General features: G+C 41.0%; 1 protein-coding gene across 1 annotated transcript in view; it reads right to left on the minus strand.

Moving 5' to 3' along the window:
* Positions 1 to 6,208: 6,208 nt before the first annotated feature.
* LOC126152040 (neutral ceramidase-like) overlaps positions 6,209 to 14,778 on the minus strand; it is a 243,401-nt gene continuing 234,831 nt past the window's right edge. The window contains exon 13 of the mRNA XM_049915981.1: positions 6,209 to 6,476. Within this exon, the coding sequence (XP_049771938.1) occupies positions 6,209 to 6,476 (268 nt within the window). The remainder of the gene's footprint in view (positions 6,477 to 14,778) is intronic.

Raw genomic sequence — 14,778 nt, forward strand, 5'->3', positions numbered from 1 at the left:
ACTATTGTTAATTGACTGGCTGATGTCTTAAAGCATTTTAGTATTATTCTAATTTTTAAGCAGTTTAAGTGCTCAGCATGTTTAATACCAATCTTGTAATCGTATACTATCGGATCCTTTCCATCTTCATGGGCTTTACCTGGAATTTATCTATATTTATAGAGAATCATTTACCTTGTGAATAACACTAAAGTACAATGTAAATCTTTTCCATTTTCCTGTTCTCTCGTTTTCCTTGTTTTCTGTTTCATTTTCTTGGCAGATTGGAAGATTTATTTTGGGATGAGTTTCGTAACTTTGTTTCTTTGTGCTACCTTGTTTTTGTTTGCGTCTTCGAGCTGCTATTTTCATTTCTTTCTAATTCTGTATGTTCACGCATTTATTAACATGTTATCTAGAATTATTTACCATGAGGAGAGTAGTGGGGAGTGATAATTTTGTATGAAGTTGTAAATCGATGTGCTCGTAAGATTATTTACTTACAGCTGCAAATTTGGAGGGTGATGAGGGCGGGTTGGGGAGGTTAGAATGACGAGAAATTATTAAGTATGGTTCGGTTAAAGTTGACAGAGAATGCTAGGGAACATGTGATGTGCCATGAGAAGTTACGAAATGCTCAAGCTTCCTGGGACCTGCAGGGAGAATTGTTGGAACGGTATAGGAGGGAAAATATCTCTACGTATTAGGTGTGAGCATAACTCAAACTCGAGGAGACTAATGAAAACTTTTGTTGGCCGAATTAGCAATTCAGATACACAGTGGCAGATAACGATAATGCCAAGAAGGCCATTATTCAAGAGGCAGAGCAGGGGGCGATGAAATTTCCTGTAAATTGCGGGTTGAATTTCCAAAGATTTCAAATGAAGCTGTATAGACTGCAAGAACTTTAACAGAGATAGATAGAGTAATCATAAGTAAGGAACAAAAGTAATTTTAATCCCGAGATAATGTGCTATGGATATGGTCAGTCCGGTCACAGTCTGCGAAATTGTACGAAATCTTAGTGTGGGAGATGTAAGCGAACTGGACGCTTAGAACAGGAATATCAGTGAAATTTCAACAGACACAGGGAAGCTGGGCATAGGTTAGAGCTTGCACACTGCTGTTAAATCAGAATGGGAATGATGTGCACTGTACAACGTCCCCAGGAAATCTGTGTACAGGACACCCATGTGTGGAATCAGTGGCAGATATTGTTTGATCAGATATGTAGGAGTAATTTCCATTGAATGTGGAACAGTAGGTATCTGCAGCGATTCAGGATATACTTGGAGAAAGGAATTTGCACATGCATCAGTGTAGACTAAATAGAATATGTAGGATTAATATTCATTTGCCCAAATTGGCATTGATATACTGTTGTGGGGAATTGAAAGACTTCTGTGCTTGGGTGGAAGTACTTCCTCTAGTTGGCAACAGCTGTGAGGGCGTACATGGAATAAACAGTCTGTGTAGACATCACACCAAAGTTGATCTGAAATGGCACACAGTACAGCTAGTTGGGACATAGTTCCCTTTAGATTTTACTCCAGGAAAACCGAAGTGATGCAATGCATGCACCAGACATCTGGGAAGCAACCTAAATGATGTGCATGTTTTTACAGAATCGACTTGTTGGATAAAATTCAAGGACACTAGTCTGGATAGACGATGAAGCAGATTTGCCAGTTACTACTTTGTGTATATTTCAGCCCTTGGCAGAAAATGATGAGCAGGACAACGTACAGTGTCTATTTATGCCATAGTTTGTGATATGTGTAAGAGGTTGACGGTAGAGGAGTAGCGCCTCTAAGTATGGATAATTCTGGTTCAATGGAAATGGAGTCATCATGAATTACAGTGACAGAAAACCAACAAAGGCTGTAGGAAGAAGACTTGGGGAAGGATTTCAATACATAATGCTCTAAGCTGGGAAATTTTGCTGATGTAGTCACAGACAAAATTGTCACATTTTCGAAGAAGTTTGAGGGAGTACATGGAAATGTTGTTAATAGAATATGTGTCATTGTTTAAGCCTTCCAGATCATTACCAACTACATTCTCAATGCAGCACAGGATGTCCACTGAGGCTGAACTGCCAGTATACAGGAAATCGTCATGAGTTCCACATCACATTCATATGGTGATGGAGGAATATACCAGGTAGTTACAATTAAAGAACAGTTACTCACAGAGGTACATTTGGACTGTAATTATCGTATGGCAGCGAAACTTGGTATATATTCTAATGTGTTAATGTATAACCGATTTATGCAGTAAAAAATGTTAGTACCAATTTTGGCCACCAGGTGCAAACCTGGCACTGTAAATGCAAGAAAAAAATTAGAAATATTTCTATATATAATGAATTAGGGACAGGACGTGGGCAGAGAAGGCCCAACAAGAGATCAAGGCATAACTTCGATTTTATTATTAACTGACACACAATTTGTTCAATATGAGCATTGGAAACATCGATGAGACGCTGGATTCATAAAACCCTGTGATCAATAGTTGATCACAGCAATTCGAATGAAATCTCAGCAACATGTTCCTGTATACTGGCCTTCAGATCAGTTAGAGACCGAACGTGTCTCTGGTAAACTCATACTTTAGATATTCTCAGGGCCAAAAGTCACATAAATTCATATCAGATCTTTCAGGTCATGTATATTGAAAACGTCTGGAGACTACATGTTTGTGGAAGGTTGCGCTAAGCAGATCTTTCACTGGGCGAGTGACATGTTGTGTTGCCCCATCTTGCATGGAAACAGTGGTTTCCACACAGTTGTGCTCTTCCAAAGTAGGAATCACAAGGCGTACAAGGAGGTCTTGATAATGTGCAGACATCACGGCACACCTTCAAAGAAGAATGGACTGAGAATAAAGATGCTCGTAAATCCACACCACACAGTCACATACAGTAAGTACAATGTCTCTTCATGTGCAACGCGTGGTTAACGGTACCCAAATTTCGGCAGTTCTGTGTATTCACTGCACCCTGTAATGTAAAATGTTCCTCGTCACTCCATAGGACATTGCCTGGTCACGTGTCATGAACATCGGTCTATGCAAGAACTGAAGAGCAAATACCGAGCATTGCTGTGGATCATAAGGTTTCAGTCGCTGCTCTGTCTGGATCTTGTATGGGTACCAGTGTAAGATCACAAAATTTTCCTTACAGTAGACTATCGGGTGGACAACTCTTGTCACACTGCACAAGCACTAGCACTTCCTGGTAAACTTGATGCATGGGTAGGTACAGCAACAGCAACTGTGTAAATAAATTCCACTGGGACAGGACACCTTCCTCTTCCAGGTGCGCAACTATTTCACCCGTGTTTCTGAATTTCATTACCACCTCCTTTAAACCATTTAATGACATCAGGCCTCTTCTCAGACCTTCCAGTTGATGATATTCTCTCTGTCATTACCGTCGTTCACATAAATCAATTTCACTAAGAGTGCTTGGTTTATCTTCCAAACAGCCATACTTTTCATTCAGGTTATGGCTTTTCAGATGACAACCGGGATGTCATACCATCATATAAACAATGTGTACCCCCAGATGTGTTCCTGGTGGCCACAACTGGAACTAATTCGTTTTCCAGCACAAATTTCTTCCACATTAACGCATTACCATATCTACAAGTTTCGCTACCATAGGTTTATTACAACCCACACTAGACGTCCATGAGTACTGGCATTTTACTAATAACCACCCAATATAAATCCAAAACTCTGTGACAGGATAAAGAAGAGAGTAATAGCTTGTAGGGCGTACCAGTAGTAATTTTAAAGAGAAAAAAATCAGATCACAGTAGGATTCTGTTGTGGCTGTCACTATTTACATCAGTGTGTGGTCACAGATTTGTACCCAGTGCCAAAGCTACAGATGCCTTAGATAAATGGTGGCAATGTTATTGTTTTACGACTACAGGTTTGCAAAGTGGTCCAGTGGAGGTAGTGCTGAAGGATCGAACACGACCACATTTACATTTGCATACAGTCACTGACAATACAGTTGAACGTCATTTGATTTTAAGAACGTGTTGGCAACATTTAAATGCCTATTAGATGAAGGCATGAAATCAGAGCAATGTATGGTATATTTAAATGATATCATAGTATTCTTAAATGTCATGTGAGAGCACATGGGACATTTACTGGATGTCTTTAGTCGATTACAAGTGGCATGACTGACCCTTAGTTTGGAAAAGATTGATTTCATCTTGAAGGAGATACTGGACAGGATGGTGTAGGAATGGTCCCCTGACACTTGTAAGTCATGCAAGAACTTCCTTCTATTACAGAAAAAGGGGTGCACGTGTTTCTCAGTTTGGTTAATTATTACAGGAATTTTGTGCCAAAATTTGCAGAAGTAGCAAGACCATTTATACAAGGACACCAGATTGAGAAGAAGCTTTTGTGTGATTGAAGGATATATTAGTCACTAGTCCAGTCCCGCTTTATTTATTCTTGATAATTATAGCTTATCGTCTGTGAAGCTTAAATAGGCTGTACTACTCACACTTATATGGACAATAATAAATGTGTATATTAGTCTACTTATTTATTTCTGGTATGAATCATTGCTACCCCAGATTATGAAATGCGATTTATATTATATTTTTGTATCAGCAACCATGTCTTTAGACTGGTACTAGGTCAGAAAGTGGACATAGTAGAGCACTCAAAAGCATGTTCCTCTAAGCAACTATATATGGCGGAAAATAAATACACAACCACAAAAAAAGAGATGCTTTTCCTGATTTATGTTATCAGTATTTTTGTTGTTAGTTACATGCCACGCACGTCAAAGCTATAGTGAATTATAAACCGTTAAAGTGTTGATTGGCCTTATAGAGCCAACTGGCGACTTGACATGATGGGCGTTAAGGGTTTGACAATCTGATTTTCATGTGATACAGCACCCTGGGGAAACTTATGGTAACAATGATGGATGGGTTCATAAGGTACATGTAGCGGAATGTGTTTGCATTTCTGCAGACAAATGACAAAGCCACAGGCTGCTGATCAAGAAAGTGAGCAGTCCACGAAACATGCCCAGTTCAGTACTAATGATGAAGTATGTTAGACACTGACAAACTGTGGACGACATGTGGTCGTATTGGCATGTTTACTCGATTAGATGTGAAGGCAGGCCCACATCGTAGCAAGGTGTGGAGATGATGAACTACAGAACGAAATGTGCGAGCAGGTCTTGGAACAATATGTGAAAAGCTTCGTACACTGTTCTCAAAGACCTACGATAGTCAATAGTGAATTTCATTCTAGAGATTACCAGAGGCCAGCAAACCATTATCAAATAATTGATACGGATAATCTTGGATTCTCTGCACGAACACCAGTGGGGAATCGTTGGTTTTGACTGTAACTGATCACTTCTCCTGTTATTTATCTATGACTGCTGTGCCACAGATAATGGGCCAAATTGTGAGCTGTGGCCCTCCCAGCCACCAAACCAATGGGTGTCCACCAATCCGAGATGCCACTTGGCCCAAATTGAGACAGGGGTTCTCACCCTGGAAGTTCTACACTTTCTTCACTCAATATTGCTGGGCAATTCCCCCATCGCTCTATTAACGGTATTTCCAGCTCCGACAGACATGCCAGAACCTGATACAGTGCAAATGCCGCCATTCTAGATTGCATACACCTTAGGGTTACTCTCTTCCTGAGTGTAAGTCACACTAGACATAGTGTGTGCAGACATCTTCACTTCTATGGATTAATTACCATAGTCCATGGGTTTGAAGCACAACACACTGCACCACCTGACATGGACAGGAGTCTACACGAATAATATGCAAGGAAATAGAGGTTTCAGGTATTTTGAGCAGCCCACCTACCTCTGCTAGTAAAGACATGGAAGTAGGTAGTGGTTTCTGGTACAATAATATGTATTTTGGATTATCCATGTCTTTCAGTTACCACTGCAGTCTAGTGTCCTCATTAACACGGATGATCGAGAGCCTGCTACATACATCATCATGTGACCACCATCAGCTTGTCCACACAAAGAAAACTAACACCACTATATACGAGATATCAAGAAGCAGGGGCACTGAAGACAGACGCAGGCTGGGGGTACAGTGGTCTGCAAAGTCGAAAGCGGTTGACACAGAGGAAACTGGATGCAACCAGATGGCACAGAGGATGGCTCGCTCCTCTGTTATCTTGTGGTGGTGGGAGTTGACACTTGTGCTCAGAACAAGGAGTGGACTTGCTGGCAGGAGCCGTCAGCCACACAAACCAGCCTAATGGTGGGTGGCCTCGCCTGCGCCTGTGGCAGATGGGGGCTCACTGTGAAGGGCTCCGAGCTGCCTGAATACGGGAAGGCGCCGCCAAGGATATACTTGTAGTGGCCCGAATGCCGCAGCCGGTACACGCCGGGCTCCACGTCCTCGGGCACCGACCACACCACCGTTGCTTCGCTCATTCCCAGTGGAGTGGACGTCCGCCGCCAGAGGAACCTGCCGGCAACCGCATGTTGTAACTTGTTATCATTAAAGTAACGTGAACAGAAAGGAAAATGCTTAGTGCATACTTAAGCCACACCCACTCCAACACATCACTCTGCCTCACCTTGCCTGAAATACCCAACAGTCAGATCTAATAGCCTGGACTTTCGTATACACTACATTACCATAATCATTCTCACCCTCACCATCCCCTTCATTATTATCGTCATCCATACCGCCCTCATTCTCGTTATTCTTGTTGTCTCCACATTCACGTCTTCCTCGTATTATCCTCAGCATCGTCATCCTCATAATTCTGCTGATCCTCAAGATCCTCAGCCTCACTGTAATCATAAATGTCCTTCAAGTTATTTTCGTCCTCGAAATCACAAATGCTATCGTTGCCATCATCCTTTCTGATCGTTCTAATTCCACTTAGTATCCCAGGAATTCATTGATGTAACACCTCGACTCAATCCCCATTAAAGTCTCTTTCGTTTAACTGTTTTTGACAGCTATGTTGAAAAAGAAGTTATAGACATGCTTGACTTACTACGTGCTGCATGTTGCATTTATCACACACACACACACACACACACACACACAGAGGAAAAGAAACCATACATGTCAAACTTAATTAATGATTTCAGGTGCAATTGGTCCTCCACCGAAAAATGTTCAGTCACTACAAAGAGATGAATTATTTATGTTTTCCGTTATGACTTTTTATTCTTTCTTCTTAGCTATCACTCTTTCTTTCTGTAGTCTCTCAGCGAAAATTTCTGAAATGGCTGCTGGTGTCGCGCACAATAACATAAAATTTAATACTGAAACTGCTGATCTAGAGCATCACGGACCATCTTTAAATCACAAAAGGAATAACTGTCAATGCACTTTTCTCTGTGAACTTGTGTGTAAACTACTGCTTCCTCATATGATGTTGAGTTGGTCAATGACAGGTGAAATCGCTAATTCTAGTTTTACATGTTATTCATTTTAAGATTAATTTTACCAAAAAAAAAGGGGGGGGGGACTCGTCCCGACTTATACAAAAGCCTACATCAATTTTTCTGTATGTAAGAAAAATCCAAAATCTTGTAGACCTATCATTAAGAATATTATTTGTAATAGGATAAAAGAGCTGTACGCTAAAAAAGACTGTCTTAACGAAGAAGCGTACCATTTGTACTTAAATATCACAAACATTTATCGTGTTAACTATAATTTTAATGTTGACGACATGTGGACGCAAATTAACGAACATCTAGAGATTTGTAAAATAGGTATAATGCAGAAACACGAGAAGAAGCTTAGCAATCTTTTTGTCTGCTTTCTAATGAAAAATGTCCTCAGAATACATTTCAAAAAAGCAGTCACGTCTTTCATGAAAGAATTTTAAATAAAACCAACATCGTCTTTACTCAGAATGAAAAAGTCCTGTTAGGAAAAGGACTAAAATACAATGTCAGGCCTAACCTGTCAGACAGAAATGTGAGAGAAAATATACTTGTCGATTTAAAAATAGGTCTCGATTATAATAAGATAGATAATGCTTCTGAAGCCAGAATTGCGTATGATGTAACCCGCATGCTAGAGGAAAATGCAGCTACTTTGCCTAATGCTACGCATAACGACAGAATTTTAGTAACTTCCATTAATAATAAACTTAAAACAGCAAATGCTTCAATGACTAAATCCGATAAAGGTTGTTGTCTAGTCATTGCTTATATTTCTGAGTATATTTCTAAAAGTGAAAATTTCTTCAGTGAAAACAACATATCGGAGCTGCATGATGATCCAACTCCTAAATTACAGAAAGAAGTGAGGTCAGCCACTAACAATGCGAAATTTCTTATAAAACCTTTCCAAAAGAAACTACTCATCAATATGAACCCCCAGCCCCCTAAACTTCGGCCCCAGTTCAAAATTCATAAACCTAATCATCCAATACGTCCAATCTCCAATAGCATGAATAGCGTATATCACGATTTGGCCCGATTTCTACACGAAACTTTGAAAAAATCTGTCGTTTTCGAAAACAATTATTCCGTTCCTAACAGCCACGTTTAGGTCCAAAATACACTCCTGGCAATTGAAATAAGAACACCGTAAATTCATTGTCCCAGGAAGGGGAAACTTTATTGACACATTCCTGGGGTCAGATACATCACATGATCACACTGACAGAACCACAGGCACATAGACACAGGCAACAGAGCATGCACAATGTCGGCACTAGTACAGTGTATATCCACCTTTCGCAGCAATGCAGGCTGCTATTCTCCCATGGAGACGATCGTAGAGATGCTGGATGTAGTCCTGTGGAACGGCTTGCCATGCCATTTCCACCTGGCGCCTCAGTTGGACCAGCGTTCGTGCTGGACGTGCAGACCGCGTGAGACGACGCTTCATCCAGTCCCAAACATGCTCAATGGGGGACAGATCCGGAGATCTTGCTGGCCAGGGTAGTTGACTTACACCTTCTAGAGCACGTTGGGTGGCACGGGATACATGCGGACGTGCATTGTCCTGTTGGAACAGCAAGTTCCCTTGCCGGTCTAGGAATGGTAGAACGATGGCTTCGATGACGGTTTGGATGTACCGTGCACTATTCAGTGTCCCCTCGACGATCACCAGTGGTGTACGGCCAGTGTAGGAGATCGCTCCCCACACCATGATGCCGGGTGTTGGCCCTGTGTGCCTCGGTCGTATGCAGTCCTGATTGTGGCGCTCACCTGCACGGCGCCAAACACGCATACGACCATCATTGGCACCAAGGCAGAAGCGACTCTCATCGCTGAAGACGACACGTCTCCATTCGTCCCTCCATTCACGCCTGTCGCGACACCACTGGAGGCGGGCTGCACGATGTTGGGGCGTGAGCGGAAGACGGCCTAACGGTGTGCGGGACCGTAGCCCAGCTTCATGGAGACGGTTGCGAATGGTCCTCGCCGATACCCCAGGAGCAACAGTGTCCCTAATTTGCTGGGAAGTGGCGGTGCGGTCCCCTACGGCACTGCGTAGGATCCTACGGTCTTGGCGTGCATCCGTGCGTCGCTGCGGTCCGGTCCCAGGTCGACGGGCACGTGCACCTTCCGCCGACCACTGGCGACAACATCGATGTACTGTGGAGACCTCACGCCCCACGTGTTGAGCAATTCGGCGGTACGTCCACCCGGCCTCCCGCATGCCCACTATACGCCCTCGCTCAAAGTCCGTCAACTGCACATACGGTTCACGTCCACGCTGTCGCGGCATGCTACCAGTGTTAAAGACTGCGATGGAGCTCCGTATGCCACGGCAAACTGGCTGACACTGACGGCGGCGGTGCACAAATGCTGCGCAGCTAGCGCCATTCGACGGCCAACACCGCGGTTCCTGGTGTGTCCGCTGTGCCGTGCGTGTGATCATTGCTTGTACAGCCCTCTCGCAGTGTCCGGAGCAAGTATGGTGGGTCTGACACACCGGTGTCAATGTGTTCTTTTTTCCATTTCCAGGAGTGTATTAAAAACTTAGTATGCAGTTCAGACCCCAAGCTCTTTTCTTTCGATATTAAAAATCTTTATACTACTGTTCCGGTACATGAGACGCTCATCATTGTGGAAGAAAATTTATATCAATTTAAAAAAGATCTATGAGATGAACAGATTACGGATTTTATGAATCTCGTTAATGTCGTTGTCAAGTACAACTACTTTGAATTCAACGGAGAACTGTACCAGCAGTCTGATGGGCTCGCTATGGGCAACCCGTTAGCCGGCATCCTTGCCGACATCTTTATCATTTGCTTGGAAAAAAAGCTGTTTAACCAGGTCTCAGCCGCTTCTTTAGGTATCCTTTCTTTCACAAGATACGTTGATGATATTCTAGTTATCTATAACGGACCCGCCGATAGAAGTGATCATATATTTAAACTTTTTAACGACCTCCATGAAAAAATTTCTTTCACTACTGAACTCGAAAACGAAAACCGCCAATTATATTATTTAGACTTGAAGCTTACAATAGAAGACAATAACATCACTTTCAATATTTTTCGAAAGGAAACGCATACTGACCAAATCGTGCCTGCTTCCTCTTTTCATCCACAGTCTCAAAAAAAATGGCCTTTTTTCACTCAGCCGTTCACCGAGCCATCTCTATACCACTTTCAACAGAAAAGTTTAATGAGGAGATTAATTTACTTAAAACCATAGCAGTCAATAATGAATATACGCCTAACATAGTGGACGATATCCTAAAAAAGAAAACTACAAGAACTACCACGCTCAACACCTCATGCACTGAAATTAACCCAAAAAAAACGTTTTTCTATTCCTTTCGTAGGACCCATTTCCTATCATATTCAGCGCATGCTTCGCAACAAATACAACTGCAATGTTGCCTTCTCTACTAACAATAATCTGAAGAGAAACTTCATTCATAATTTGAAATCCATTCGCTTCCCCACAGAAAGTTCTGGCGTTTATAAGATCATCTGTGATACCTGCTCCTCCTATAATATAGGGCAAACTGGACGTGCTTTCGCCATCAGATGTAAAGAACATATTTTGAGAAATAACGGCACCAGTCCCCTAAATTCATCCTTTGCTCATCATCTCTTAATTACTGGACACGTTCCTAAAGCCATAGGCGATAGCAATATTCTGCATACAGAAAAGAAGGGGTGTAGGTTAGATGTTTTAGAGGAATTGGAGATTTTCAAACATCTCTCTCGTCATGATGGTCTCATTCTCAACGAACAGCTGCAGCTGCGAAATAAAAACTTATTCGACTGTATAAAGCCATTGCTTGATCTTTGATTAAGATTTCCTCATGCAGTTTGCCGAAATGGTGTTTTCCTGTTACATCTTTGCTGTTTTCTTGTATGTCATAACTGACGTCTTTTTACGTTACAAAATGTATCTCTGTTTAAAGCAGATAAATATGTGACTTCATCCTATTATTATTATTAGTGCTTACGTCATGCCTGAATCAGCTTCATCACAATTTCATGTGTCTAAGTTTGAATGTACAGTAGCCTAGTTGTTTCTGCGGCTACTAGATGGCGCTCGTAGTAACACCATGTTTACTTGCCCACAGTTTCTAACGTGGGCACCTCAGTCTTGTTGCAACCCTTGTTCACTCAAGTACGTGCAGCCCTTAGCGGCTCGCCATCTTATTTACAACTATTCATGTCGTCGCCTTTCCGGCTTAGATTTTTTAAAATGTGACTTGTAAGTACTGCATCTCTTTCCGGTCAGTACAAACTTTAATTTTATTAATGTATTATATACCTAATATGTTTTAGAACAGTTAGTTTAATTCTGAAGACGACGCTCATAGTAGCGCCGAAACCTGGTCAATTTTGACTTAATATTTGTGACCGAGGCTTATTTGTTCTAATATAATTCTGACACGGTCACTGAACCTTAGCAGCTATGTTCAAAGTTTTACAGGTGAAATCGCTAACTCAAGTTTTACATGTTACCCGTTTTAAGATTAATTTTACCAATCCCTGATGGCTGCTTCACGACTGAAACTTCTTTGTTTCCAAAATAGCTGAAATGGTTTGATTTTCTTGCTCTGTAATTATTATCCGGCTAGAATATCTTCAATATCTGAAGAGAGGTACTTTTCAGTGCCACTGGTCCATTTGCTTTGTTCTTTTCATTGTTAAAATACTGAATAATTTATTTCGTGGACCGGTTTTCTCTGATCTTTTTTTCAATAAGTGCAGTAATATGAGACTGGACACATTAGGAAGATGGGAGCTTCAAATGACAATCCATTCACCCAGCTCTAGGTGCTTCCTGGTTTTCATAGATTACGGAAGGTAAATACTGAAAAGGTACCTTTCATAAAGGACACAGCGATTTTATTGCCTGTCCTTGCACTATATTAGCTTATGTTTCGTCTCTAAAGCAGTCCTTGTCGGCGTAGTCGATGGGAAAAATCTTCCTACCACTGTCCGGTTCCGATTCCAGCGGTTTTCGAAGAAAATTTCTTTATTTCGTTTCTTCCTTCGTCATTCCTCAGTTTTCCTCTGGTTTGAGCGTCCATTTTTACTGAATTGCATGGAGTATCTGGGTCTTATAATTTCAATACTTGCTTTGTATATCTTGCATATTAGCACTTCATGAAACTTAAAATAGAAAGCCTATTTTCCCACGTACTCGATATTTCACTGCTAAAAAAAGTTTCTGCTCACACTCATCTATTTAACTTGCAGATTAATTTTCATGCAGTTCCTCTCAGCCTAATTTTCTATCCACATCTCTGGCTTGGAATATGCACGTTTGCCACCAAGCTTCAAACTTTCAGCTTTCATAAATTGTGTCGCGTGGAAATTTGCCGCGTATAGTGTTTCCTCCGACTGCATCACAAAGGATGCCAGAAAACTCTGGACTGCTGTTAAGTCTCTCTTTCCCTTCACGTCACTGCAGACCTGCTTTAGAGAAGGATTTTTTGACAGTTTTTCTGCTGAGGTTGGAACGCTGTTACAGGTACAGGCAGAAATATGTGAGTACGAAAGAAAATCCGCACTCTAAATTTAGTTTCCATGCCTTTAGTAGGTGCTGACATGTAAATCGAGTGTCGGACAGCGACTGGAAAGTGGTTCTAATATATCTTTATATTCGATGAATTATTCTGATACAATTCTACCCTTGAATGACGTTTACTAATTTTCTATGTTCATACTCGCAGAATCCATGCCCAAAGTAGTTTCATACAATAGCTATGCCATGAGCGCATAATTATTCTTTGTAATACTCTCTCTGGTGGTTATTAGAAAAAAGATTCCGAGATTGTCTTCGTGCCGATTAGCCTGAGCATTGTTTGAAGAATTGTAATCTGAATATTGAGATTTATGACAAAAGATAACTGATACGAAATTGTACGTAAAAGGGATATATATATATATATATATATATATATATATATATATATATATATATATATATATATATATATATATATATTGCTTCTTCATACAAAAGGTGTGTAACAATTTACATTATTTGACATTTGAGAATTAATGATATTCATCGATATATTGCGTAGTTGTTAATCAGAAGGGATCTTCCGAAAGACTGGATACGAACCAGCATTTAATAATCCAAGAGCTCCATTACTTCTTCGGAGGGTTAAACTTCATCAAAGCCAAATATCCGCTTGATCTGAGGTTTCCCGACTGATTATAAAACGCTCCCAAAAATACGAGGCATTTTATTTGTACAGATTAGCAGACTGCCGCAAAGCACGAGCCTGCAGAGAAGAAGAATCATCGCCTGATTTCATTCTAACAAGTAAAATTTCGGAATCATTTTGAGTGACTGAGTTACGACTGTGTTTCCTATTATGAATGATTGATTACTCGAACGAATTGAGAACTACATAACTATATAATTGCATAGATAGGAGGAAAAATTTCGTGGTACACTACGCAAACAGAACAAATGAAAGGATGAACGACATTCCTTGCTGTTCTAAGCCCGAGTAGTCAATATCAGTTAAAGTTAACGCTGGATTCAGCGACGTGAGTCCGTCCACTGTTTGGGAAATTGCAGGAGCTGCGAGCGGCTGTTAATACCTTGTTGTTGGTGTCGGTATGAAAACAAGATGTATTTTCATCAAAGCTACTGACAAGTTGGTGAGTGGAGGCCTTTCTAAAATCCATGAAGGTAGCATCTTTCTGGAAGAGCTTGCGATGTCCACTAACGCTGACACATATCACCTAGCGGGGTCGCAAAATATTGTTACGATTTTTATGTAATTCGGACGACATGAAAATGATCACAAGTTTGTGCGACCCTTGGGAGAGCTCGACGAAGGTGTTGAAAAAACATAAAAAAAGCCTGGGGATAAGCCGCCAACTGTCTCGCGAATTACTTAAATCAGATATCTAGTAAAATACTACATCCCTCACGCATCACTCCGGTAATGCCCTCTAAGACAAGGTTAGCGACTACGGAGTTATTTCAGCAGTATTTCTTCCCGTGCTCTACACACTAACGGAACGAGTATTAGAGACATTTAAGCAGTTTTTCTTCCCGCACTCCGCACACTAACATAACGGGTGTTTGTGTGGTTTATGATTACGAACCACTTTTCTTTCATGAACTGTCACAATCTCTTTATATGCGCAAATGCTGGAAAAGGCTGCAGTTTTGCAAAACCGAAATCGTAGAGCAGATATACTTGTATTGCTACGCAATTACTTTATCAAGCAAATATATACAATGATACCGATTTTTAATAGAGAAACTTTAATTTTGTGCTAGTAAATAATAAATAAACCTGAAGCTTAAAATGACGTCTCACTAAAATAAAG

The sequence above is a fragment of the Schistocerca cancellata genome, chromosome 2, assembly GCF_023864275.1.
Source record: "Schistocerca cancellata isolate TAMUIC-IGC-003103 chromosome 2, iqSchCanc2.1, whole genome shotgun sequence".
Lineage (NCBI taxonomy): Eukaryota > Metazoa > Arthropoda > Insecta > Orthoptera > Acrididae > Schistocerca > Schistocerca cancellata.